This window comes from Episyrphus balteatus, chromosome 2 (assembly GCF_945859705.1).
Source record: "Episyrphus balteatus chromosome 2, idEpiBalt1.1, whole genome shotgun sequence".
NCBI lineage: Eukaryota > Metazoa > Arthropoda > Insecta > Diptera > Syrphidae > Episyrphus > Episyrphus balteatus.
In genome coordinates this window covers 82,207,201-82,234,070 of record NC_079135.1, presented here as the reverse complement: position 1 = coordinate 82,234,070, position 26,870 = coordinate 82,207,201, and the positions used below count along the sequence as shown (strand labels likewise).

Here is a 26,870-nt window from a genome sequence, read left to right as displayed (position 1 = left end):
TTCCGATCCAGACAAGATTCGATTTTATTATTATGACCAAACCGACGTCAGTTAAGATTTTATACGAAGTGTTTAAAATAGGCATTATAATGAATCTAGTAAAATTAAAACAAAAACATCTTTATATCTTAAAAAACGTGTTGACGTTTTAAATTTAGTTTTTTACTAGTTTTCAAAAAAAACCATTTAAGAAATATAACTAAATAACCATTAGATAGGTCAATTTATTTTACAGTTTTATTAAGTAGCTAAATACAAAATCGAAAAAATGTATCAACCCATTTTGATTTTTTTTTTTTCTTTATTTATTAAACTGGCAAGTTTTTGCAATTCATATTAGGGCCTATTAATCGACACATAGAAGCATCGACTCGTTTTTAGAGATTGGGTTATAGAAGCTTTGTCGACTATGAAAAAAAGATAAAATTCGACTATGTTTCCAATATAAAATGAAAATAAAGTCGATTCTACCTTATTTCTCTCTAGCTTAATTCACGGTACCGCAAAAATGTGAAGTTTTATTTCATCTCAAAAGTTCGAACTCTCAGAACAGAAAAACTATTTGCAGATTGTTTTCAAGTGTATTAAACTTCAATAATTAAGCCTCATTCATAGTTATAAAATAGCGGTACATTTTCTAAAAAAAACCGCCTTTCATCGCATTCATCCGCTCATGCGGAAAAGAAACGGACTCAGCCAAAAGACAAAGCTTCTCCTGTACAAGCAGCCCATCCGGCCTATCATACCCTACTGTTTTCCTATCTGGTTCGCTGTGATAAAATCCCATCTTAACAAGTTAGCAATACTGGAGAGGAAGATCTTAAGGATCTGTACAGGCATGCACTACGACAGGATACGCAGGAAACACGTCAGCAACAAGAGACTGTATGAAGAAGCCAAAATTATAAAACTCGACAAATATCTTATCCAATCAAGCAGAAGATGCCTACAGAACCTGAGCAACCACCCTAACCCAATAATAGGAAGAATCATGAACCAGCCAAGACATCCTAACCAGCGGTACTTAGAAGCTAAGGAACTTTTGGATGAGGATTTGATATCAACTAACGACGAAGAGAACATTCCCTTCTACGCTGATCGGGGGTCAGCTCACTATCGTGGCTGAAAGCCTCACCTCTCCCTAATTCAACCTTTACAATGACAGCCAGACCTGAACAACCTGAGTTAAGAAGCTGCCAACAGAAATTATATTTAAAACAAACACAATGACAATTAACTGTAAATTTAGAAAATTGTATATATACACTTCGCGTCACTTGAATAGAAACAACAATTTTTCTTTAGAAAATACCGATTGGCGCTTCGGTGAGGTAACTTAGTAGATTTTTGGTTTTGCATTTTCAAAGAGGAACTTTTAACAAACAAAGTTGTAAAAACAAAAAACCCAAAACAGAAACCGTATGGCTACTAGTTGCGTTTTTTCGCATTACTTCACAAAAAAACAGTGTTTTTTTTGCGTCACTTGAATAGAAACAAGCTCTTAAATTAGATAAAAATGATAAAAAATCATGGACAACACTAATTTTTGTGAAGCAGTCTTAAACTTTGACATTATGTGCACATTATAACCAATAATGGGCTACGAGCTACCATTAGGCATCACAGAAAATGCATAAATAGCAGCTAACATTGGAAATGCACTTGCACTATGCAAAATCGCGAAAGATATTGGAAAATTTGCCAAATTTGCATGAGAATATTTTTGAAATATCGTAAACTAGTGATTGAATAAAAAAATAAGACAGGTGAGACCCAAATCAAGAGCAGAGAAAAAAATAATTTAAAAACTAGCAGAAATTTCCTTCACTTTGCCGCTAAAATCGGTCAAAAACGTGGTGTTAGTGCGATGGTAATGTGTTGGTTTGTTCCATCATGGAAGTTATAAAAGGTGCACAACATTTAAAAAGCCTCAAAATGCAAAATAACAACATTTTAAGTTCTACTAAGATTACAAAAAAGTTAACTATTTTATAGTTGCATTCGAACTGAAAAGAAGTGAGGTAAAGAGTGGTTTTTTAAAGGAAAACATACCGACTCAGATGGACCACGTTAATATTAGTCCTATTTCATTGGTTTATGAAAAAATAACTTTTATCGCATCGCCACCAAAGGGCACTAAAATGTGTTATAGTAATACACTTTGTTTTTATGATGTGCAATAGCAAAATTGAAGCTTCACGCTTTGAAAAAAGATGCAAACTTTTACAAAGAAATAATGGAAGAAGCTCTTGGGAAGTTTAGGAACGTGGAAAAACAACCCTCTTAGAGATTGCACAAGGATAGTTCAGAGAAAAACAACGCAATAGAAACAAAACAGATGCATTCCGGATGAAAACGAAAGTTTATTTCACTTATTCAAACCTTAAATTGTAGAAAATGTCATTTTCTTAATTTGTAAGAAGTTACCAAACACTATAGTCACTTTCTCCAATTAGGTCCCCGATTGTGTACAGTACAAGTGCATTTTCAATGTTTAATTCTATTTATGCATTTTCTGTGATGCCTAATGGTAGCTCGTAGCCCATTATTGGTTATAATGTGCACATAATGTCAAAGTTTAAGACTGCTTTACAAAAATTAGTGTTGTCCATGATTTTTTATCATTTTTATCTAATTTAAGAGCTTGTTTCTATTCAAGTGACGCAAAAAAAACACTGTTTTTTGTGAAGTAATGCGAAAAAACGCAACTAGTAGCCATACGGTTTCTGTTTTGGGTTTTTTGTTTTTACAACATTGTTTGTATTTTCTAAAGAAAAATTGTTGTTTCTATTCAAGTGACGCGAAGTGTAATAACTGTTCAATAAAAATATCGTTAAATCGTTATATCGTTTTCTAAAAAAAACCCTAAAAATGTTATTTTAATAGCTTTTCTAAATTGATTTCAAAAGTAAGAACACATTTTTTTTAACAAATCGTAGAAGTTTGAAACAAAAAGAATCTTGAAGCCAAACAAATAGCCTTTCTAAAAATAATAATCATTTTATCACAAAAAATTTTCTCACTTTTTTAAGAGAAAAAAAAAATTTGGATAGTTTTGGTTTTTGAACAGTTCCAACGATTTAGCTACTTTACCATTAGAAATAAAATATTTCTTCACAAAATCCTCAAATTAGAAGAATGTAGCTTTCTTATGCTTTTTGTTTTATCAGGATACGATCATTTTTTACATCCTATCAAAAATCACTAAAAAATCGCGATTTTTTTATTCTTAATAAATATCAGTATACAACTGTTATTATAATTACCAGTTGTTATGAATACGTATGCATTCGCAAATATTCAGAAAATATTTGATTGTTCGCTTGTCGCTATATATATTTTGAGATTCTTTCCATTTCTCCTGTTAAATAAAATAAATAACAAATTATATTTTGATTCAAAAAGATGTAAATTATTTTCTTATTCATACATCTCGTATTACTTCAAAAGTCCGAGAGAAGAAATACTCCAACTAAAATATAGAGTTAAAATGTTAGTTTATTTTTTTTGTGTATTGTTCTGTAATCTCTCACCATAGCTAAAATATTATCGAAATGATTTTTCTTGTTTGCTAGTAATATCTTAAAGATGGGTACGGAAGCAGATTCACTAAAGGAAAACTAAAATAATAAAAATACAGAAAAAGAAAAATTAGCCTTAAAAAAAATGAAACAAAAAAAAAATTATAAAGAAGCTCACATTTTGCTTGCATAATTTAGCAAATGAATCCCACTGACATTTTTCAAAAACCTTCGAAGAAAATGCTTTAGTAAATTCGTCGTACTTTAAATTTTCATGTTCTTGTAAAATTTCAACAAAGTTAAAAGAAGCAATTGATGAGTAACTGTCTAAAACACTAACATGACCTTGTTTTAAAAACAAACCAAGTAATGGAAATGAACCTAAAATAAAAAAAAAATAAAAAAATAAAAGAAAATGATCGAATATCAATTAATATTAAAACATAATATACTTACGAAGAACTTTTGAACCAATTTTCGAACTTGCCAGATCTTTACAAACTGCATACATTTCTACTACAGATTCTGGGTCATATTGGAGCAATAATTTATCCATCAATTTAAACAAACTTTCAGCAAGGAACGTCATTTCATCTTGGTATGAAAATTCCTATAAAAATTGGAACTATAAATAAAGTTTATAATAAACAAAATTTATAGAAAGTACCATGCTATAGAAATTTGTATCACTTTCAAAATAGAAAGCTATATCAGCAATTTTTAAAGATCCTATTTCTCCTAAGCACTTAGCTGCTTCTATTGCTAAATTGAGATCTGAACTCCGAACCATATTTATTAATTTTTTCAAAACATCATAGAGTAAATTCGAAGATCTGGATGTGTCCGATGAAATATGTTCAAAATTACATTTTTCTTCTGCAATCTGAAATGACAAATTCAATTCAAATTCATCAAGAAAATATTAGATTTTTTTGATTAATATCTTACACATTGTTTTAGCGATCTTATCCCTTCAGCACCTTTGGTAGTTGTATTTAAAAAATCTTTGGCAACCCATCGTAGTTCTGTTTCCCGATTTTTATTAATGCCTTGCACAACACTTCGAAGATTTCGATAGATATCCAAATCAGGGAATTTATCCAAAAGTTTAATAGATTCGGAAAATCTCTCGGTGTTTTTGCATATGAGCAGCTCTAACAAATTAATAGCCATTTCTTGGATGATAGATGGTTCATTGTTTTGGGTTATTGACACCAAAGTACAAGCAATATCATTTAAATGGTTATTAATTATTACGGAAAACGTAGAAATATATTGATCGAGAATTTGATGGAGGAAATGCAAGCTGACTTTTAATATTTCTCGTTCTCCTAGAAAAATTAATACATTATTTAAAGTAATCATCCAATAGAAATCGTCTTATTACCCTTTTCCATTGATTTGAGAATAAAAAACAAAATATCACGAAGAAAGAAAGTTTGTGTACTATTTAAACCCGACTTAGAAATCTGGTCTGATGTAGATTCTATTAAAATCTCTGATAATGAACAAAACCAATAAAATGACTTTAATCTATCGCTTAGAAATATAAAATCACTAAATTCTAGTTTGAAGGCAGCAAAAACTTTAAGTAAAGCCATTGGATCGTTTTTAATGAGCATAAGGACACATTCAGGAAGAGTTTTTGACGAAGGAATAGAGTAACATTTTTGCTGGAAAAGTTAAAGTTTATGATACAGAAAATACTATTCATGTGATTTACAAACTTACTAAATAGTATCTTAAAATATGTTTAAGGCTTATGAAATTCACGGATAAAACTGGTGTTATTACACATGGATTTATTCCAAATAAAGCAGAATAGTGACATTCATCCCAGAGTTGCTTAGTAGCATGATATATAGTTCCCCAGTGAACTTTTGTATTTGTAGCAATCAAATCACAGCCCAAATTATTTAAATTTTTTAATGTGGTTTTAGCTTCGGTTAGATAAGTAGCTGAAGGACTTTGGGGATTTTTTGATAGTTCACTAAGTAAATATGCATAGCAGATGGGAAATGCTTTCTAAACAAAAAAGAAAAAAGGACCGAGAGCCGACAGCATATTTTGGCAGTTTTGATATAACCGAAATTCGAGTGTGCACATATCTAGATATGCACCACAGTATGTCAACGGAACAAGTCTGGCAGTGATCTTTTTCAGCTTTCCCTTGCCAGACGCATCCAAAGTGCAGCAAAAAATCAATTTTTGGCGTTTTGGTATAACCGAATAAATGATACACCAAAAAATCATAAAAAATCCCCTGATTTCGAATCTGTGGGTACCGCAAGTTTCTTTTTCAGCATTCCCCCCGCCAGACCGCTTTAAAGCATTTTTAAGTGCATTTTCCTAATAAAAAACCTAATTACTTATTTTCTGTTAGGTATAACCGTATGATGGTAACAAATTAATATTCTATGTCTATTCCAGGTCTAGAAAATATAATTTTTAGCCAGCTATTTTTCACCCTTCCCTCTGCCAGACGCATCCAAAGTGCAGTCAAAAACCAACTTTTGGCGTTTTTCTAGGTATTACCCCAATAAATGATACACCAAAAAATCATAAAAAATCCCCTGATTTCAAAAATGTGGGTACCAGAAGTTTTTTTTTAGCTTTCGCCCCGCCAGACCGCTTTGAAGCATTTTGAAATGCATTTTTCTAATAAAAAACCTAATAGCTTATTTTCTGTTGGGTATAACCGTATGACGGTAACAAATTAAAATTCTATGTCTATTCCTGGTTTAGAAAATATAAGTTTAAGCCAGATATTTTTCAGCCTTCCCTCTGCCAGACGCCCTTAAAGGTTTCCCAAACAGGTTTTTCCATAGAAAAAACACCTAGTTTCAGTTTTTTTCTTATAAAATTGAAATAATATTTTTTTGTTTAGAGTAACCATATGATGGCCAAATATTAACTTTCTCTGCCTTTTCCTGATTTAGAAAATGTAAGTTTAAGCCAGTTTTGTTTCAGCCTACCCTCTGCCAGACGCCCTAAAAGGTATCTCAATAGTACGGAAAAGTTAGATTTTGCTATATGGGGCATGGGGGTGTGGGAAAAAATCCGAAATGCATTTTGACTTCAGGGCTCGAAAGGCATAAAGACACGAGTCGTAAACCAAATTTTGTTCAATCGCACTAAGAGTCATTTGGCCGCCATTTTTTTTTTAATATAAATTTTAGTTTTTCACATAACTCGCGTATTTTTGAACCTACAAAAAAAACAATGTATGACAAACTTGAAATAATTTAATTTTCTACAATATATGTTAAATAACATTTTTATCCCTTTGGTTTAAAAGTTAGGGTGTTTTTTTTTAAACACGTCAAAAAGTGATTTTCTTATTTTTGTCATATCTCTTTTACTTGAGCGTTTTTTAAAAAATTTGTTCGTTGTAAAAGTTGTAGATCTTTTAATTACCTTCATTTGTTACAATATTGGTTTTTCGATTTGACAGACCGTTTTCGATCTGTAGGCAAAAAACTTCAAAAAATTGCAATTTTTTGTATAGGGACAAACAAAATGATTCTTGGTGCGGTTGTACAAAATGTGGTTTTAGACTCTTTCGATCCCTGGGTTTATGCTCTTTTAATCCCTGAAGACAAAATGCATTTCGTATTTTTTCCCAGACCCCCATGCCCCATATAGCAAAATCTAACTTTTCCGTACTATTGAGATACCTTTTAGGGCGTCTGGCAGAGGGTAGGCTGAAACAAAACTGGCTTAAACTTACATTTTCTAAATCAGGAAAAGGCAGAGAAAGTTAATATTTGGCCATCATATGGTTACTCTAAACAAAAAAATATTATTTCAATTTTATAAGAAAAAAACTGAAACTAGGTGTTTTTTCTATGGAAAAACCTGTTTGGGAAACCTTTAAGGGCGTCTGGCAGAGGGAAGGCTGAAAAATATCTGGCTTAAACTTATATTTTCTAAACCAGGAATAGACATAGAATTTTAATTTGTTACCATCATACGGTTATACCCAACAGAAAATAAGCTATTAGGTTTTTTATTAGAAAAATGCATTTCAAAATGCTTCAAAGCGGTCTGGCGGGGCGAAAGCTAAAAAAAAACTTCTGGTACCCACATTTTTAAAATCAGGGGATTTTTTATGATTTTTTGGTGTATCATTTATTGGGGTAATACCTAGAGAAACGCCAAAAGTTGGTTTTTGACTGCACTTTGGATGCGTCTGGCAGAGGGAAGGGTGAAAAATAGCTGGCTAAAAATTATATTTTCTAGACCTGGAATAGACATAGAATATTAATTTGTTACCATCATACGGTTATACCTAACAGAAAATAAGTAATTAGGTTTTTTATTAGGAAAATGCACTTAAAAATGCTTTAAAGCGGTCTGGCGGGGGGAAAGCTGAAAAAGAAACTTGCGGTACCCACAGATTCGAAATCAGGGGATTTTTTATGATTTTTTGGTGTATCATTTATTCGGTTATACCAAAACGCCAAAAATTGATTTTTTGCTGCACTTTGGATGCGTCTGGCAAGGGAAAGCTGAAAAAGATCACTGCCAGACTTGTTCCGTTGACATACTGTGGTGCATATCTAGATATGTGCACACTCGAATTTCGGTTATATCAAAACTGCCAAAATATGCTGCCGGCTCTTAGACTATTATTTTATTTAAATAAACAAAAGTCATTAAGAGCCAATTTTTCAATCTTCTAATAAACAGTCAGTTAACTGTTCGACGAATAAAGTTATTAGGCTCATAAACAATCAGATAAAAACATTGAATTTTTCAATCAAGAATAATTTATTCTACAGAATAACAAAAAAAAAATGTCAAATTCAAAAATATTTAAAATTAAACGTCATTTTTATTCATGATTGTTTTTGTTTTCTTGTTTTCCACTGTATTTTTTTCAAAATTCTTTCAAAACAGCTTTGACAACTGACACAATATTTTTATTGAGATTATTCCTTAGAATAATTTTATTCGTCTCTGAAAGAAGCAGATAGATTTATTCTTAGAATTAAGCTATATCTGCCTGTTGAAAAATTGATTTTTTCTCTATCCTTAGGAATAAGTACTAACTGACTGTTTAACTGACTATTGAAAAATTGGCCCTAAAAGAAAATAATTTACCGCTACAAGTTGTCGAGTAGTTCCATATTTTAGACGTTGAAGTTCTTCTAATCCTTGGTGTGATGAGAATCTTATTTGATAATAGCTTATACTGGACAGATGAGTTGTGAAACACTTTTCGATGTCATCCGCACAAAGGAAGTAAGGAAATCTGCAAATAATAAGATTTCATAAGCTAACTAGCTAATGTTGGAAAACTCAAATAACTTAAACATGATTAAATACTTTTTTACGTACTTTGTAATAGGTTGTTGCTTTTGGGCCCAGGCACAGAGTAATGCATCAATATAAGGCTTAGTTAATATTGAAATCGAAGAATTGAAAAATGCGGCAATGTCTCCAAATTTATAAAAGTAACCTTGAAAAAAAAAATAAGATTAAAAATTATGCCCTCCTTATTTTATATACATTTAACAGAAAAGTCTTACTTTCATTTAAACTCTGTGATGCACAATAGTAACCCAGTTCTTGAAAAGCAATTTCTCGATGAAAAGTACTAAATGCAAACAGAGAAGTTAGCAGTTGAACTGCTACAGCTGTGCTATTTACTTTTATATCATCGCTTTCCATCTAATTTAAAATATAAATAAATAAAAAAACAACAACAAAATATTAACAAATAAGTTTACATACAGGAAAATTGTTCCAATCCAATTTCGAATACAGCTGAGAAGTGAAAGTAAAATGTGTTTCCATGTGTGCACTCTGTATTGCAATCCATTTTGAATCCATTAAAGCAGTTATTGTATTAACAGCAGCAAATGAAATTGCAATACTTTGGGATGATAGAAATTTAGCCGGCATTAAGCAAATTATTTGAAAATTATCTTGATCAATTAAATTTGGGCAATAGTTTGCTATTTGACGAATGGATTTTATAAGTTTAGCAGCCAAGCTTGATGAATAATATTTCTTTGATGTGATTTTTAAGAAAGAGGAGATAATAATAAGGCAAATATCTAGTTCGGCTTGAAATGGTTCCACATATCGAACGATTTCTAGAAAGAAGAAATAAAATTCCGTTAAATTTTTATTATGGTATTGAAGAAATATAAATTTTGAGAATATTAAGAAAGTCGAAAAAGAGATAAGAAAATTAATAAAATACAAATTAAGGTTTTTTTTCCGGTCAATCTTACTTTGGCATCAGTTTACCTAAAACTACTTAGTTCGATAAAATGCAAAAGCTTGAAAAATATGAACACAAAAGAAATTTTGGGAAACTGATTCCATTTTTTTATTTAATCTTTTAATCTTATTAGCCCAAATCTAAGATCGATGTTATTGCCTGTGGCTGTGTTTCATCTAATGTCAAGTTTAATTAAAAACAGGGGCGTTCAAAAAAATAAAAACAAGTCATTGTTCGTTTTAAGCCGCAAGTAAAAAGGCCCAAAGGTATTTGCTAGGATGAATGTATCGCAAGTTTCATTCTATAAACAAAAGAGCTTAGCAACGAACTTTATTTTTATATTATCTTATTTTTTCTTTACCTACTTGAAAATAATTAAACAGTGTGTTTTAGAACGAGAACTGGCAGCCGATTCATATAAATATAACAAGGAGTTTCAGTTATATGGATATCAGAGCCTATCCTAGAAAAAGTGCCATAAAAGTGCAGTTTTTAAATGATTATGGAAATAGAATTTCCATAGCTGACATCACAAATAGAATTTATGAAAGTTTAAATAAAAGTCAGAAAAATTGATTTATGACTTCAATTTAATTCAAGCTTTGGCATGAAGTCCAGGAAGAAAATTTAGCTGAAAGTTGAAAAATGTTGGGTTCACTTTTTAATGGTTTCATTTTTTAAAATAAAGGTAAGCTTTTTTTCTAAAAATTATTAGTTTCACTATTTCGTTCATATAATTGGTAACGATGAAATTATAACTTTTTTATATATATGTATACGTATCTGCAGATGATTTTTTCTGTGACGTGAAGTGATCTAAATTTCAAAACTCAAAAAGTTAATAGAAGGCTTCTTTTATAAATTGACACTTCATTTTTCATTTCATATATTTAAGAATTTAAGGAAATTCGGAAAAAGACATCTAAAAGTTTTTTGAAACTATGGCTATGTAAGGCATTGTTAATAAGTTCATAGAATATATATGCATTAAAAATTTTTGTGAAGTCATACGGGTTATCTAAGAGTACCTTACTGACTTAAACATAAAGCAAAAAGGCTAGAAAACACTTTTTCCAAAAACATTTTTTTTTCGTGCTCACACTAATACTTTTAATATACAAAGCTTTTAAAAGCATTAAAAATTATCAAATATTTTTTCTTCTGAGGTAAAAAAAATATTAAAAATACATAAATACCTGGAAGAATATCGACTATTTGATCGCATAACTCTATATTCGAATAGTATAGTTGGCACATAGTTTTCAATTTTCCACCGAACCAAGTAGAAATTTCTTCATTTTGCTGTTGTTTGCAAAATATCTAAAAATGAAAAGATTAGTAAACCGACAACAAGAATGTTTTAATTTTACTTTTATTAATGATAAAATTCCATTAGAATTGTCTTTAGTTACTAAACGTTGTTGTTTAATAAAAGCAAATGCCTTTTTTGAATGAATTGTACTGGAACAGAATGTAGCGAGTAGTTTCATGGTATTCAAAGCTAACTGTTTTGAATCTTCGGATCTGTTATTTTCTGGTAAACAATAAAATTAAAATAAAGTATCATAAAAAATATTTAAATAAATATAAATTTAATAATTTACCAGCAAGTTTTAGAATACTGCCACAAAATGTTATCAATCCATCAATATTCTGCTTGTCTAAGAAGGCAAAGAAAGAGCTGCAGTCACATATACTGAGGAATATTTCTAAAAGTATTTCCACAACGTCTGCGAGTTCTGATTTTGAAATTTGTTGCACACTGACGCTTTTAAGTTGAAACTATTTAATTTAAAAAATTATAAAACCCGCTTTAGGAACAAGCTAATTACAATATCTACTCACATCTAAATTATCAAGAAAAAATCCAATTCTCTTCATAAGCGGACAAGTCAAATACGTGTTTGCATCGAAAATATCATAAAAGAAAAATTGTTTCAGCACCAAAACCATTTTAAGCAATCGAGATAAATCCACATTGATATTATGCACAGTTGCTTCTTTGGATGTTTCGAAATTAAGTAATCGCATCAAAAGTTCATAGTTACTTTGAATCAAACATCTAGAAGGTTTTTCTTTTTTCCGTAAGCCTTTTATTTTTTTCAAATCTTTACCATGTTCTTCAATGCATATATATTTTCGACAATATTTGTAATTCATAAGATTTGTTTGTTCTATTTGTTCTTCATCTTCTTTTTGTTGTTCCTCTACTTTAATATAAGAGTCAAGAAAATTAATAACCATCAGTGCACTTGTATCAGCAACAAGTTTTTCATCCAAAGGTTCAATATTCAATAGCAAACTTTTGCCATCGATTTTATCGTTGGTTTGATAGAGCCAGTTGAGAAGTTTTCCAATTATATCAGAGGTTTTGTCCAAGTTGCATTTTTCATTATTGAGTAGAATTTCTCTAATTGTTGAAACACATTCATTTCGACGCATTGTTGTTGTAATGAGCAAGAAATTTAAAAGAGTTGTGCAATCTTCAAAATCTAATTTATTTGCCTGTATTAGCTCCTGCAACAGCAAGTGCTTTTCCCTCAAAATATCTTTATTGCTATTTGTGTCGGCAATTAAAAATACAGCAATCTTTTTCCAGTTTTCGAATTGTAAATTTCCATTAGGAAAAAGTTTTGGTTCTAATTGAAGGAGTATAGCAAAACCAAGTCTAAGGCATTTTAAATTTTGCCAACAATTGAAGATCGATAAGCAATACTGATGGGATTCTAAAATTGTCATGAAATTTGATGGATTTATAAGATGTGGTTGAGTTACAATGAGTTCGGTGAAAATTTGTAATCTGAAATATTTTTGAATGTATTTATAAATTGTTATTATTTTTCAAAAAAAGAAAACATACGAAATTTGATTAATTGAAGTTTTGTCCTTCATTTTGGTAGTTTCCAAAATATTCTCAAGTGCATCAATGGTTCGTGAAATTTTAGCTCTAGGCTCCAAAATATCTTCTTCAGTGTTTCTATTATCTGCCCAATTTATCTAATAAATCAAATATTTTCTTTAAATGTGATTCAATTTTGAGTTTATAAAAATGTTATTACCAAATAAACTACCATTGCTGAAGTTTTAAGAAATATTTTCAATAGTTCATCGCTTTTGTAGTTTGTAGGACGTTGTAGTTGAATAGTTTGTTCTTTAGATTCTACTTCGACTATTGCATTTAGCTTTCGAATAACAGTTTTTGTCCAATTTTCATTGAGAGTGATACCAATGGGATTATAGTCTCCACTTGTGAGGTTCGGGTAGATTGCTTTCAGGGAACAATAAACACCAAGAAAAAAATGGGTCTATAGATGAGGAAGTCAGTTTCGGAAGACAAATATTTTATTTTTTTATATTAACCTTTGTTTCAGTTTTCATTCGAAAGCTATAATATTCACATAGAGTTGGTAAAACTTGTTGAATATGACCACAAACAGTGATGTGGTAATCTGCTGAGAGCTTAAAAAAAGAAAAAAATTAAAAACAATTAAAACATATTTCCTGTAATTTACTTTTAGATTGTATGCGATTAAGAATTTGAATAATAATAAGGAGAAAAGATCACTATTGTTCACTGCTTAAGATGACCAGAATTTTAATATGAAGAACAATTGCAGAGCGTAAGTAGATTTTTTCTCAAACAAAAAAAACCCTCACTAACTATACTCCCAGTAGTTTATTATTCAGTCTATGAGGTAACCCTTTACTTATTACCCCTACAAAGAACTAATTACGACACTTCAAAAGGATAAGGCAATAGCCAAAGAATTACATAATTACATTGAGGTGCGGGGAACTAAGTCCACTGAGGTAGTTAGTTCCCACTCAGTGGGAACGAAACCCACTTTAGTAAAGTGGAGTAAGTTCCCATGCTAGGTGGGAATCTTATTCCGGAAAAAAAACATGTGGTTTTCGTTCCCTCTGAATAAGTTAAATAATTTTTAATTTGAGTTTTTCATTTCGAGATCCAGTTTTCAAGAAACTGAAAAGAGTGTAACACCCACGGAACTAACCCAATTGGATGGTAGTTCCATTTAATTTGGAATCAACATCCACGGGACAAGGCACAGTTTAGTTTAAAAAGTGTTGTTATTGGCTGGCGACTTTACATACCCTTAGGGGAGCAACCAAGTTACGTGAGCGGGAAAGAGAACCCTTAAAGGGATTGAAAATACTGAGAACAAATGAAGCGACCCAGACAAGGTTTCAGTTAGTTAAAAAGACGCCAACATTGGCGACTTTAAATATCCTAAGTGGACCGCTCACGCTAGTTCGTTCTTCTGCTTAGGTAATGTTAGATCGCCAGGCAGACGCAAATGTTTGTATGCTATTGAAGTGTTATAATTTGGCAAACGCGAAGCGGAAAAACATTTGCTAACATGAGAATCTATTTAATTTGTACAACCCAAACGCGAAGCGGAAAAAATTTTTGCCCAGGAGAGAATCAATTTTGAGGTGTGAAAACAAAAATTCGGGCGAATTTTTATTTTCACACCTCAAAATTGATTCTCCCCTGGGCAAAATTTTTTCCCGCTTCGCGTAGTGAGGGACATACCTAAGTCCTGAATTGGATTCTAGTAACGTGGGACATAAATTCCGGAAAAAAAAAATCGGGACTTATGCCCCTGCGCGTTTTTTTTTTTACTAAAAAGTACTTTTACGAACAATCACGCTTATTTGATTACTTTCGTTTTTCGTTATTAAATCGTTGTTGAAAATAAATTCTATTTTAATTTGTTTGAGTGTGTACTAGGTTCCAATTAGAGAGTGGAATTCAATCCCACCTTGAATGGGAAAGAAAACCACTTCACTAAAGTGGATTTCGTTCCCACTCAATAAGAACGAAGTCCCTCAGTGGACTTAGTTCCCATGGACTTAGTTCCCTGCACCTAATTTTGAATGTGATTTTGTCTAAGGAAGAAGCTTTGAAAAATCTTAAAATATTGTGCAAGTACTTGCCAATCAATCACATTCTTACTAAGAAGAAACGTGAGTCAGTCAAAGAAAAATTTTAAAACCTTCAGATGAAGACGTTTAATTATTGCACGAAGTTTCATGACATGATTGTTTTTGACGACTACCTACGTTGTCCTGTTGTTTTAATATGTACATATGTATATTTAAAGAACTCGAGGTGGACAAACGAGATTGAATTTGTGAAAAAAAAATAATTTTTGGGGATTTTGGGGACTTTGAATTTTTCAGTACAAAATTTAATTTATCTTCTAAGCGTAGGGTGGTCAAACGCTGATTGTTAGAATATTTAAAAAAAACTCGAGATAGACAAATGGCAGCAGTTTGAATTTTTGATAAAAAAAATAATTTTTGAAGATTAAGAGGACTTTGAATATTTCAGTACAAATATCTCAATGTAGGGTAGACAAACAATGATTTTTAGTTTATATCCAGTTTAAGAGGTGGACGGACGATTGCAATTTTTTTAGCGTAAATACTGTTTCTTATTAGGGAGTTTTGTTCTACTTGAAGAAAATGCGAATAAAACAAGTTTTCGTTAGTGTTTCTTACTTCTTTAGGGGTATTTATTCAATTTAATTATTCAAAACATGATACACAGTTTGCTTCTCTTCTGTTCCTATTGCATATTTCCCGGAGACGAAAAAAACTCAAATATGATAATAACTGTTGAAAATTAACTGTCTATTCTCTTATATTATGTAAATATATTTCTGTTTCTTTCTCTCATTAATACTATCATACTTGAATTATATAATCTACATACTTGAATTACATAATCTTTACCAATACATACATAATGGCAATCCTATAAAAGCTCATACTTAAATCATTTTGATGTTCAGTTATTAGAAATATTACTTTATAACATTATCTTTTTTCTTAATTAAAGTTCTCGAATTTAACTCGGTTGTTTTATTTTCTCGGACATTTTTCTACATGGTGCCGAAACCCGGGAAATTCAATCGGTTAAAATCAAATTAAAAGAATAAAGGTCGTGTTTCGTATCGTGATATCGTGACTCATAAACGAAAACATGGAGCTATCAACACGCGCTGCTTATAGGGGTCAGGTGACCAAAATTGTGAAATCAGCTCTCGATTTTCTTAAAGATGATAGCTCACGTATCAATGAAGCAAATGAACCAAATTTCGATGAATTAGAAGAAGAGCTTGTTTCACACATCCAAAGATTGACGGTGGCAAACGATAATCTTAATACGGCTAACGAGGACATAAAAGAGAAAGGTCTTCTCAAAGAAGATGAAACTCTGAAAAGCATCGAATACCAAGACCAAGCGATAAATGCTCTTTCACGACTAAATGCAAGATTAGAAAGACTGCATAATAAAACACAGGTGCCTGCTACCGCTATCGCTGACGTTTCAGCTAACACAAGGTTAACGAGCACTGGATGCAAGCTTCCAAAACTCCCTCTTAAACGCTTTGACGGGAGCTATAGCGACTGGTTGCCCTTTTGGGAGCTATTCCGCAGTGCAGTTCATGAAAATGCAAATTTATCTGCTCCAGAAAAGTTCAACTACCTCGATTCAGTGCTAACCGGTGACGCTAAGAAATCTATATCAGGGTTCACACCTTCAGAAATGTGCTACGAAGCAGCTATTGGTCTTCTGCAAGAACGATATGGAAGTCCCGAAAAACTCATCGACAATCATATACAACAGCTAGTAAGTCTTTCATCAGTTCGTGACCGTAACGATACCTCTGGGTTACGAAATCTTTATGGAACTGTTGTAACTTGCACACGATCGCTAACGGCATTACAAGTGCCAACAAATCATTATTACGTCATGCTCAGATCCATTTTGCTTCGATGCTTGCCAACAGAACTTCGCATTGAATACCACAGACAAGATGAGAGCTCCACAAATACAGAAGAAGCCCTTGAAAATATGAGTGACAGCGCCTCTAATCTTTCACAAATTGGTGGTGGTGAAGTCAAAGACATCTTACGATTCTTAAAGCGAGAAATTGAATCTCTAGAGAAAAGTGGTGTTACACATACCAGTTCAAAGATTAAAACCGTTGCCCAATCTACAGCTTCTAGTTTAGTGACCGTAAGTGCAACCGAATCAGCATGCATTTTTTGCAAGTCTAATAAGCATAAAACAAAAGACTGCGATAGCAATATACCGATTGCAGACAAGAGACAAATTTTGCGTAGCAGCAGCAGGTGTTTTCGTTGTGCTAAACTTGGACATTCGTCTAAGAAGTGTAGAAGCGGTAAATTTCTCTTGTGTAACAAGTGCAAAGGTAAACATATGTCGTCATTGTGTGATCCAAATTGGAAAAATACCACTCGAGAGAGTGTTAGCATTAATCAAAACGGTGCTTTGAATTTGTGTGCACATAACATGACAGAAAATGTTTTTTTGAAAACAATAAGATGTGCTGTTGCTTCAACTACAAAAAAAATATGTATTCGCGCTATAATAGACGGTGGCAGCCAACACACATATATTCGCGAAAGTATTGCAAATAAATTAAATTTAAAATCAATCGGTACTGTAAACTTGTCTGTTATTCCATTTGGGTGTAACGAAGCAAAGCCTATGGAGAAATTTAACAAAGTAAAAATTAATGTAATAAATTTATTGAATCGCGATATGCAAGTCACTCTGGAAGCAGTTGTAGTACCTGAGATCTGCGTGGATGTGCTGACCGTTCCAGAAGCAGATTGCCCACTTTTTGAAGGCATTCAGTTGTCAGATGTTCCAAGTAACAATATACAAACAGAAGATGGACTAAGTCTACTTATTGGATCCGATTTTTATTGGAATATTGTGACAGGAAAACAACGCAGGCTAACTAAAAGACTGCGAGCTGTTGAAACCGTCTTTGGTTGGACGTTACAAGGCCTTCACGTTGCTGTAAGTGATAAAATTGATTCATTTAATAAAAGTTCTTGTTTCTCTTCCAGATGTCTACTTAATCTGACATCAGTGGAATCAAATGATCTCACACAGCTCTGGTCTTTAGAAGCAATCGGTATAAGAAACAACGAAGATGAGAACAATTTTCTCACAGAAAATCTTATCGACAAGTGCATAAAGAGAGAAGGCTCTCGTTACATAGCAAGGCTGCCATGGAAAAGTTACGATTCGGTTTTGCAAGATAACAAGGGTCATGCCATGCAGCGTTTGATGAATCTTATCCATCGACTCTCCAGAGATCCAGCGAAGCTTTTAAGCTACGATGAAGCTATCAGAAAACTTATCACTGATGGAGTAGCTGAACCAGTGTCATCTGCGTTAAATGGAAGTTGCCATCAACCTCGAGTTTTCTACCTTCCGCATCAGCCAGTGTACAAAGAAGAAGGCACTACAAAGCTTCGCGTGGTTTTCGACGCGTCGGCTCACATCAACGGAACTGGTTCTCTCAACGATCATCTTTGGACAGGTGCCAACTTGCTGCCGGACGTTTTGAAGGTTTTACTTAACTTTCGATTGGGCCTCCATGGCATTGTGGCAGACATCGAAAAGGCTTTTCTCCAAATAAGCTTATGCCAGGAGGACCGTGATAGCCATCGGTTCATCTGGTTTGGTAGCAAATTGACGTCTCCTAGTGATAGACCAAAGTTTACCATCTACCGGATGACTAGAGTGACGTTTGGTGTAAACTGTAGCCCGTTTCTGCTTTGTGCAGCGATCAAGTACCATCTACAGCTTGAACAAAAAGATTTTCCAACAACTTGCGGCACACTTTTGAACAGCATATACATGGATGATCTTGTGATCAGTACTGACTTTGAGCAAGAAGGCAGCAAAGTGTGCTCTGAAGCCGTTGACATCTTAAACAGAGCTTCAATGAATCTGCATAAATGGAACTCAAACAGTCAGGTGATTCGAGATGCAATGAACGTTGGAAACGCGCCAGCTGTGCAAAAGGTGTTGGGTCTCTCTTGGTTTACCTACAGTGATGAATTATCCGTTTCAATGGAATCTGTCCTAAGTCTCATTGAATCAAAATCAACAAAAGGGTCCAAGCGCAATGTGCTTCAAATTATTGCGAGGATATTCGATCCAATAGGCATTTTTGGTCCTTCAATTGTAAAATTAAAAATTCTTTTCCAGAAACTTTGGAAACAAAAGCTACAATGGGACGAAATTTTGACCGGAGACCTACTTAATGAATGGAACGATTCCGTAAAGGCTATTCTAGAGCTCAAAGATATGGCATTTTCGAGAGCTGCCATCTCTATTCCATTGAATGAAGGAACTTTCCAGATCCATATATTTGCAGATGCCAGTACAAAGGCATATGGTTCAGTGGCATTTGTTAAAAGTTTATCGCTCAGTGGAAAAACAAGTGTTTCATTTTTGTGTGCCAAAAATCGTGTCGCCCCCTTAAAGATGGATGGTTCCAACGAGTTGACGCTACCAAAACTCGAGCTTACAGCCGCACTTGTAGCTGCACGTCTTCATTCCTACCTGAAAGGATGTCTCAAGCTTTCTTCCGCTGAATATTTTCTCTGGACGGACTCAAAGATTACACTGAGCTGGATCCAAGGAGATGTAAGGCGCTGGCAGCCGTACGTCCAAAATAGAGTGGATGAAATTCGTCGAATTACTGAAATATCGCAATGGGCTCACTGTAGCGGAAAGGACAACCCAGCTGATCTGGTCACCCGAGGTGTAAGCGGTGGCATTCTCCAAAAGTCTGAATTGTGGGTTCATGGTCCCAACTGGCTTGAAAACAGTGACGACAGTTGGTTACATGATGAAGTCCAAGCTCCTGAAGTTCAAGCTCCTGCAGTCAGTACGATGTTGCTTACTCAATCCTCACCAGAACCCATCAGGCGACCACTCTTGTTGTATAACCACTACAGTAGCTGGACTCGTCTGACAAGAGTTACTGCATTTGTTTGAAAGAAAGATGAAACCAGTTAAAGTTCTACCAATTGACGATGTACCCCCTTTATGTGCAGTAGAAATCCAACAAGCTGAAAATCATTGGTTGAGGTATGTACAAAGTCAGTATTTTACTAACGAAATCAGTCTCTTGCAGAAAGGAAAACCTGTGTTGAAGTCGTCGCAGATTTTGGAGCTGTCACCTTTCTTAGACAACAACAATATAATGAGGTTGGGAGGCCGCCTCCAAGCACTTGATGAACCAATGGATGTAAAACACCCAATTGTTCTCCCATCACACTCCTATCTCCTCAATCTTATAATTGACGATTATCACGGACGTTCTTTGCATGCAGGCGTTAATACTGTCCTAACGAAACTCCGAAAACGTTTTTGGATTGTCAAAGGACGCCAGGCCATCAACAGACGGATGAAAAAATGCGTAGTATGTCAAAAGCTTTGGGGTCCACCTGCATCCCAGCCTTTTGCCCCACTACCAATCGAAAGAATATCGCTATCAAGACCATTCGACAATGTGGGAGTCGATTTTGCTGGCCCGCTCTACTGCTATGATGATAACTCGAATGGGGCCAAGGTCTACATCGCAATTTTTACATGCTCTGCCGTACGCGCTGTACACCTTGAAATAACGAGAGGTTTATCTACTGACAACTTTTTGATGGCTCTCCGGCGTTTCATCGGGAGACGTGGTATACCATCGACGATTCTTTCCGACAATGCTCGAACGTTCAGAAGAGCTGCACTGGAGTTACGTAGCCCTGACTGTTTCTGGGATGAAGAAATCATTCAAGGGTTTCTTTCAAGAAGGAAGATACAATGGCAGTTCATAGTGGAACGTGCCCCATGGTGGGGTGGGTTCTGGGAGAGGCTCATTCGGACTATGAAGAACCTGATGAAAGTCACAATCGGTAAGGCAAAACTTAATTTTGAACAACTTAGGACTATTGTTATAGAAACCGAAGAAGTTATGAACAACCGGCCACTAACATATATAAGCGCCGATCCATTGGACTTGTCACCACTGACGCCAGCCGATTTTTTAATTGAATCCCGAGGATGGAGTTCGGAAACACCGATGAAAGACCCTGACGCAGACCTACTTCGAAATGTCTGGAAGAGCCGGATGAAGTACAAAACAAAGTTGAGAAAAAGATGGCAATCGGAGTATCTCCAACTTCTTCGGTCTTTCCATAACTTGCCCAAAAATGGATCTACACAACAATTGAAAGCTGGAGACGTTGTTATTCTCTTCGACCAAGCAACCCCAAGAATCAACTGGAAGATGGCCATCGTAGAGCAAGCATATGAAGGAAGAGACTTGAAGGTCAGGTCTTGCCAAATTCGATTATCTGATGGGAAGCAGCTTCGACGTCCTATCCAGTTGCTTTATCCACTAGAAGTTCAGCCTAGCCCGCCCCCCGAGGATGTTGAAAATTAACTGTCTATTCTCTTATATTATGTAAATATATTTCTGTTTCTTTCTCTCATTAATACTATCATACTTGAATTATATAATCTACATACTTGAATTACATAATCTTTACCAATACATACATAATGGCAATCCTATAAAAGCTCATACTTAAATCATTTTGATGTTCAGTTATTAGAAATATTACTTTATAACATTATCTTTTTTCTTAATTAAAGTTCTCGAATTTAACTCGGTTGTTTTATTTTCTCGGACATTTTTCTACAATAACCACTTATATCACAGCTGGGTATGAGGTCCTGAATAAATTGAATAAACCCTTGAAGGAGTAAGAAACACTTACGAAACGTTGAGAAAAATAAAATGCACCACTGGGTCGCACGAACTTGCTCTTAGAGTTAAAGTTGCTTAATTTTGTAAGACTTTTTATATAGAAATTTGGAAAAAAATTAAATTCGTTTTTTTTTAAATAAAATAAAATCTGAAATCAAATTGCCCTCCAAAACAAGTATGCAGTTTTGATTGATATATTGCATTTTTAGAAAAAAATTTTCAAAATCGTTACAGCCGTTTTTTGAAAAACTAATTTTTTATAAATAATTTTTTGGAAAAAAAGTTTTAAAATAAAATTGGTATGCCATTTTATAGAAATCTAACTAATCAACATCTTAAAACAAAATTTCAAAAAAATTCAATGTCCCGTTTTCGAAAATTTGATTTTTCAAAAAAAAAAAATTTCAATTTTTTTTTAAATACAAAAATTATTTTTTTGGAAGTTTTATTTTTGGTTTATTTTTAAATTTAATAAATGCTTCTTCACAAAAAGTTTCGTTGAAATCGAATAAGCAGTTTCGGAGATAATCGGATTTGAAAAAAAAAAAAACGGTTCTATGGCAGGTACCATTAATAAAAAGATTAAAAGATAGACCTTAGCTTAAAACTAACATCTGAATTTTGTAAACAAAATCCTTGGAGCCGTTTTCGAGATATTTCAATTTTACTAAAATCGGTATATGACAAGTACCGTTATTTTTGGTCCAAAAAAATTAATTCCAAAAATCCCTCAAGAGAGTAGCCAAATAACGCTACATACCACGTTTGACATTAATCGGTCCATCCTATTAGGCTGTAGCTCCTTATACAGACAGACAGACAGACGGAATTCCGGGACCCACTTTTTTGGCATTCTCTACCATCGTAATGTCATGGAAAAATGTTATCTCAACTTTTTTTTTGTACGAATGCATAACTTGATATATATGTACATAGTACCTATATCGCATGTTATAATGGGATAAAACTTGTTTTATTCGCATTATCTTCAAGTAGACCAAAATAGTCTAATACAGAACTGTGGAATGATTGCAATTTATATAAAAAAAATATTTTTTCGGAATTTAAGTGGATTTTGAATTTTTCAGTTAAAAATTTGTTTTTGTTTTTGTTTTTAATATCTCCTAAATGGCCAAACCATAATTTTTCATGTGTGTATAAAGGCCTGTATATGGACAAACAATTGCAATTTCTTCTTTTATACGTGTATCTCTAAATTTGAGTGTTTTGGGCGATTCTTTAGAAATTCTTCATTATTCAGACTTCCTATATAAAAAAAAAAAAATTGGCTCTAAAAGTTTTTTGAAAGGTGGACAATTTATACTTATTTGGTTGAAAAAGATTGAGTTCGCAGTTCAGGCTTCACGAAGCTTACATATGTGCAAAGATAAGCCAAAAAGTGAGTTTCTTATCAGGAATTCAAAACACACTTTACTTCCAAAACGCCGTTATGATTTTTGATCTTCAATTTATAAATACTTTTTCAATATAAAGTATATCTTTCACAGTATCTTAAATTATAAACATAGTAGTCATCAGCAAATCATATCTGTGTTAAATACAAAAACAAGCATCGAAAATAAATAACATCACTTTAAAAAGTTTTCTTAGTACCTATTTCTATTAAAACTAGTTTTCAATAAACTAAAATTTAATCAAAATGCGAGAAAGGACTAGATATTTGAGTCGTTATATTTGAAAGTTATATAAGTCCATCTTAAAAAAAAAAACATTAAGTTCACTTTTAAACTAATCGCAATTTAACGGTGTCTTTTCCAGTTACTTCAATTTATTTTTTGTACATAAAAATGCGTTAAATTGTTGTTTTTGATTGAATGAAATGATATTTTTTGAAAAGAATGCAAAATGTGACTCATACCACTTTCAAATATAACGACTCATTTATACTTATTTTACAGGGGGAATCCGTGATATTACCGAGGCAGCTCTTAATTTAACCGGGGAAACAGAGGTGGAGCTACGGCATACGTACGTTAACGTTTTGACTATTGCTCTCTCTATTTAATCAAAGGAAAAAGATAGAGACATAAAGCGTCAATACGTTATCGTACGTATGCCATAGTTCGATCCCAGGTTACTCATCTACGTAACTTTATTCCTATAGCTACGTTTGCCGATAGATATACGCCTTGCTAACTTTCTGTGCGGCAAATCGTTCTCGAGATATTTTTCTACCTTCTTCTTCTCGTATCTCTGCCGATATAAGTAAGAAAACTAGAGTGCTAGTGTTAGAGCGAATGGATGTAATACCGAAACTAAGCTGACTTTTGGGTAATGAACCTAAATTTAATTTGTAAACTAATCAAATGTTAACTTTTTAAAAAAGAAATCGATTTTTTTGTTATCAAATATCCTATTGGGAGGAATCTGAACAAAAACTACAATATTAAAAATACCCACCTCTGATGTCAGCAAGTAAAACAACTTGATAACTTCCGCTTGTTGTTGCTCATCACGAGCTTCGCTAGCCAATGATATTGCATCAGGAAAGTAATCTCTCAAATCTAGCCCGACTTGAACATATTGCTGGCATAATTCAACAGTTTTATTAATACAACGAATCACAGCTAATTTCAAACTTTGATCATCTGGATTATTCATTTCAAATAGATATGATAATATTGCTAAAAGGAAGACAACTCAAATCTAAGGAATGAAACAAACAAAAACCACTTTCAACTTACAACTCAATTCAGAAGCTTTAATTCCTCGAATATTCTCTACAGAATCGTAAACTCCTCTTTCCAAGATTTGTAAAAACAATTTACCAAAATTCTTACGAACAACAACATTTCCATATCCGTATTTGAATGCAGTCAAGATAGTAGTCTGATCTAACAGATTACTATTATCTAAAAAAAACGGATTTAGTCGTATTATACACTGCCGGTCAATAGAATAGGTTCACCTTATAAACGACAAAGAAGATGTTTTTTATTTAAAAAAAAGCTTTGTAAATACCTTTCTGTGAATGCAGTTTCAAAGCATATCCTTTTCCCTTACTATAAATCAGATAGAGGGGGATAGAAAACTATAGTAACGGTAAATGTATATATCCTTTTTTGGAATGTTTCTTAATGGTTCACCCACTTTAAAGAGAGTTTGTGTTCAAAATAACTTTGATTAGTGGGTTTATTTAAACATTATTTAAGGAAAAATGAGACAGTCCAAGTGCCTTAGTTTTTTAGAAAAAATAAAAATCAAGTTGTAGACCGAACAAAAGTGTATGTGTAAAATTGACAAAAAATGAGAAATCGTAGAACCTAGTTAGCAGTTTTTTAAGAAATAAAAAAAAAAACTACGAAAAAGCTATACTAAAAATATGATACGAGGGCAAAAGAGCCTAAAAATTAAAAGAAAAGCGCACTATCCTTTGCTTGGTATTCGATTCTTCTGTAACAAAATTTTAAATTAAGTCTTCCCCTGTAACTAATCTTAGTCTTTGAACTGTAGAAAGATTGTTGAGTGCCCAAACCATGACCACATGCAAATCCAATGAGAAACTTCGTTAAAACCACAAAGAATCGAAAATAGGTTGAATTTCGAAAAGTGTCACACGAGTTAAAAAAGAGATTTGCAGCGTGTGTGTTCTTTTCGAGGAATTAAATAAATTTGTGTTTCCTTGAATGTTTAAATCATTTCTAATTTAATTTATCAAGGGGTGAACTGCTTTTGCAGCTACATTATAGTCATAAGGTCGAAGTAATGGTTATGGTCTTGAATTTCCATCCTCATGTTTCACTGCAAATTCATGCAAACTCACTCTCAAAATTACTTTTTCAAAGTTTAGTAACCTTTTAAGTAGACTTTTCCACAGGATTAAGAGGTATTCACACCGTCAGAATCGTTTTAAAGTATAAAAACTAGTAAAATCTCGAATTTTAGTCTTTCTACTTTTCGGACCTTTAAGTTGTTGGAAGAGGTCGGAAATGTCTTGCTCGTGTATTCTGTGATATTAGATAATAGCTTTCGAATAAAATATAATCAAAAATCGAATTAAAGAAGCCTGAAGAAAGTAAACTTAAATTACATGAAAAAGTTTTACTAACCGTTTTTTTTAAAACGTTTTTTTTTTCAATATGAATTCAGTAAAATAAAATCAATCTTATTAATAGAAACTATTTGACATTAACAATTTAGTCGTTTTCAGTTCATTTTCGCAAATAAGACAAGTGAACCTATTCTATTGACTGATGAAAAAAGGCCTTTTTTGGAAGTATTGCAATAAATTGTATTAATTTATTGTTTTAATAGTTTTGAGTCTGCTTTTTTCTTATAAATAATTTTTAAAAAGGGATATCCTTGAATATAAACCACTAAAAAGGGTATTCCCTTGGATTTTGTAAGTGCAAAATTCAATTCTTTATCGTCTGTAGGGTGAACCTATTCTATTGACCGGCAGTGTAAATAATTATTATTTTACTCGAGTTTTTTACCTTCAAGACTGTAATCAATAAGTCGATTGATGATGGAGCTGAAAATATGATTTCTATTGCGATGAGTCTGAAAGGTTTTGGTCCCCTCAGCATCTTGCACTTTATTTGCATGCTAAAAGTAAAATAAAAAATTGTCTAGATTCTAAAGGGATCAATATTTCTATAATTCATACATCGATGGCTGCATCAACAGAACAATTAAATACACGCTTCCAAGATGGATCTAATTTTGTTCCTTGATTTCCTCCATAAAGTTGCATTACATCGTTTTTAGAATTGACCAACAAAGTGTCCAATTTATCCAATGACCGGTTTCGATTGGAAATTTTGTCGGAACGAAGTTCGGCACATATTTGGCCAAGTTCATGGAGTAAATAAGATGTTGTCATGATGTTTGAGATGGATAATCGATATCATTTATAATTTCGTTTTCAATTATTTTTATTTATTTGAAGCCAACAAAAATCTACTGATAACAAATCGTACAAGAAATGCAGAAAAGTGCAAAACTGCGAATTAAAATTATTTGAAGTTGACCGCCAAACAAAAAAGCGAATAGATCAGTTCAGATTTCTGTTGTATTTTCACAGCTGGGTGACAAACGTCAAAATCTGGCAAAAAAAAAAACAAAAACAGTAAATTCGCCGTATTAAAGCCGAGTATACACCATAAACAAAAAATACCAAGACGGGAAACTCGGCGGTCAACTGACGTTTGCCTACAAGCTGCGAGGTGTGGTGAATGTCGTGAACCTATCGTTGTGTTCGTGTCAAATGTGTGGTGAATGTCGTGAATCTATAAATGTGTGCGTGTTAACGTCATTTACCAACGTGGTGGCTTTCACATATATTCACAGACAGCACTGTACTCAAAAGGGTTTCGGGGGAAAGACGTACGAAAGTTTCCAGTCTTGGTATTTTTTGTTTATGGTATACACCGGCAATCAAATATAATATCATTGACCTACTATATATGGACTGCTATTCGTTTGACTTTTCCATACAAAATATGAAAAAAAAAAATGATT

The 26,870-nt window shown here is 33.0% G+C and overlaps 1 protein-coding gene across 1 annotated transcript in view; it reads right to left on the bottom strand.

The window, feature by feature from the left end:
• LOC129909197 (serine/threonine-protein kinase ATM) overlaps positions 1-26,356 on the bottom strand; it is a 34,451-nt gene extending 8,095 nt beyond the window's left edge. Inside the window, exons 1-24 of the mRNA XM_055986227.1 lie at positions 26,017-26,356; positions 25,844-25,955; positions 24,092-24,259; positions 23,808-24,031; positions 13,117-13,215; positions 12,816-13,061; positions 12,617-12,753; positions 11,602-12,556; positions 11,361-11,538; positions 11,127-11,290; positions 10,953-11,076; positions 9,261-9,625; positions 9,056-9,197; positions 8,865-8,985; positions 8,628-8,778; positions 5,253-5,546; positions 4,909-5,194; positions 4,470-4,852; positions 4,189-4,404; positions 3,978-4,131; positions 3,700-3,902; positions 3,534-3,620; positions 3,431-3,472; positions 3,267-3,361 (exon numbers count right to left, since the gene is read on the bottom strand). Coding sequence (XP_055842202.1) covers positions 3,267-3,361; positions 3,431-3,472; positions 3,534-3,620; positions 3,700-3,902; positions 3,978-4,131; positions 4,189-4,404; positions 4,470-4,852; positions 4,909-5,194; positions 5,253-5,546; positions 8,628-8,778; positions 8,865-8,985; positions 9,056-9,197; positions 9,261-9,625; positions 10,953-11,076; positions 11,127-11,290; positions 11,361-11,538; positions 11,602-12,556; positions 12,617-12,753; positions 12,816-13,061; positions 13,117-13,215; positions 23,808-24,031; positions 24,092-24,259; positions 25,844-25,955; positions 26,017-26,232 — 5,162 coding nt within the window. The 5' untranslated portion in view covers positions 26,233-26,356. The remainder of the gene's footprint in view (positions 1-3,266; positions 3,362-3,430; positions 3,473-3,533; positions 3,621-3,699; positions 3,903-3,977; positions 4,132-4,188; positions 4,405-4,469; positions 4,853-4,908; positions 5,195-5,252; positions 5,547-8,627; positions 8,779-8,864; positions 8,986-9,055; positions 9,198-9,260; positions 9,626-10,952; positions 11,077-11,126; positions 11,291-11,360; positions 11,539-11,601; positions 12,557-12,616; positions 12,754-12,815; positions 13,062-13,116; positions 13,216-23,807; positions 24,032-24,091; positions 24,260-25,843; positions 25,956-26,016) is intronic.
• Positions 26,357-26,870: the final 514 nt, after the last annotated feature.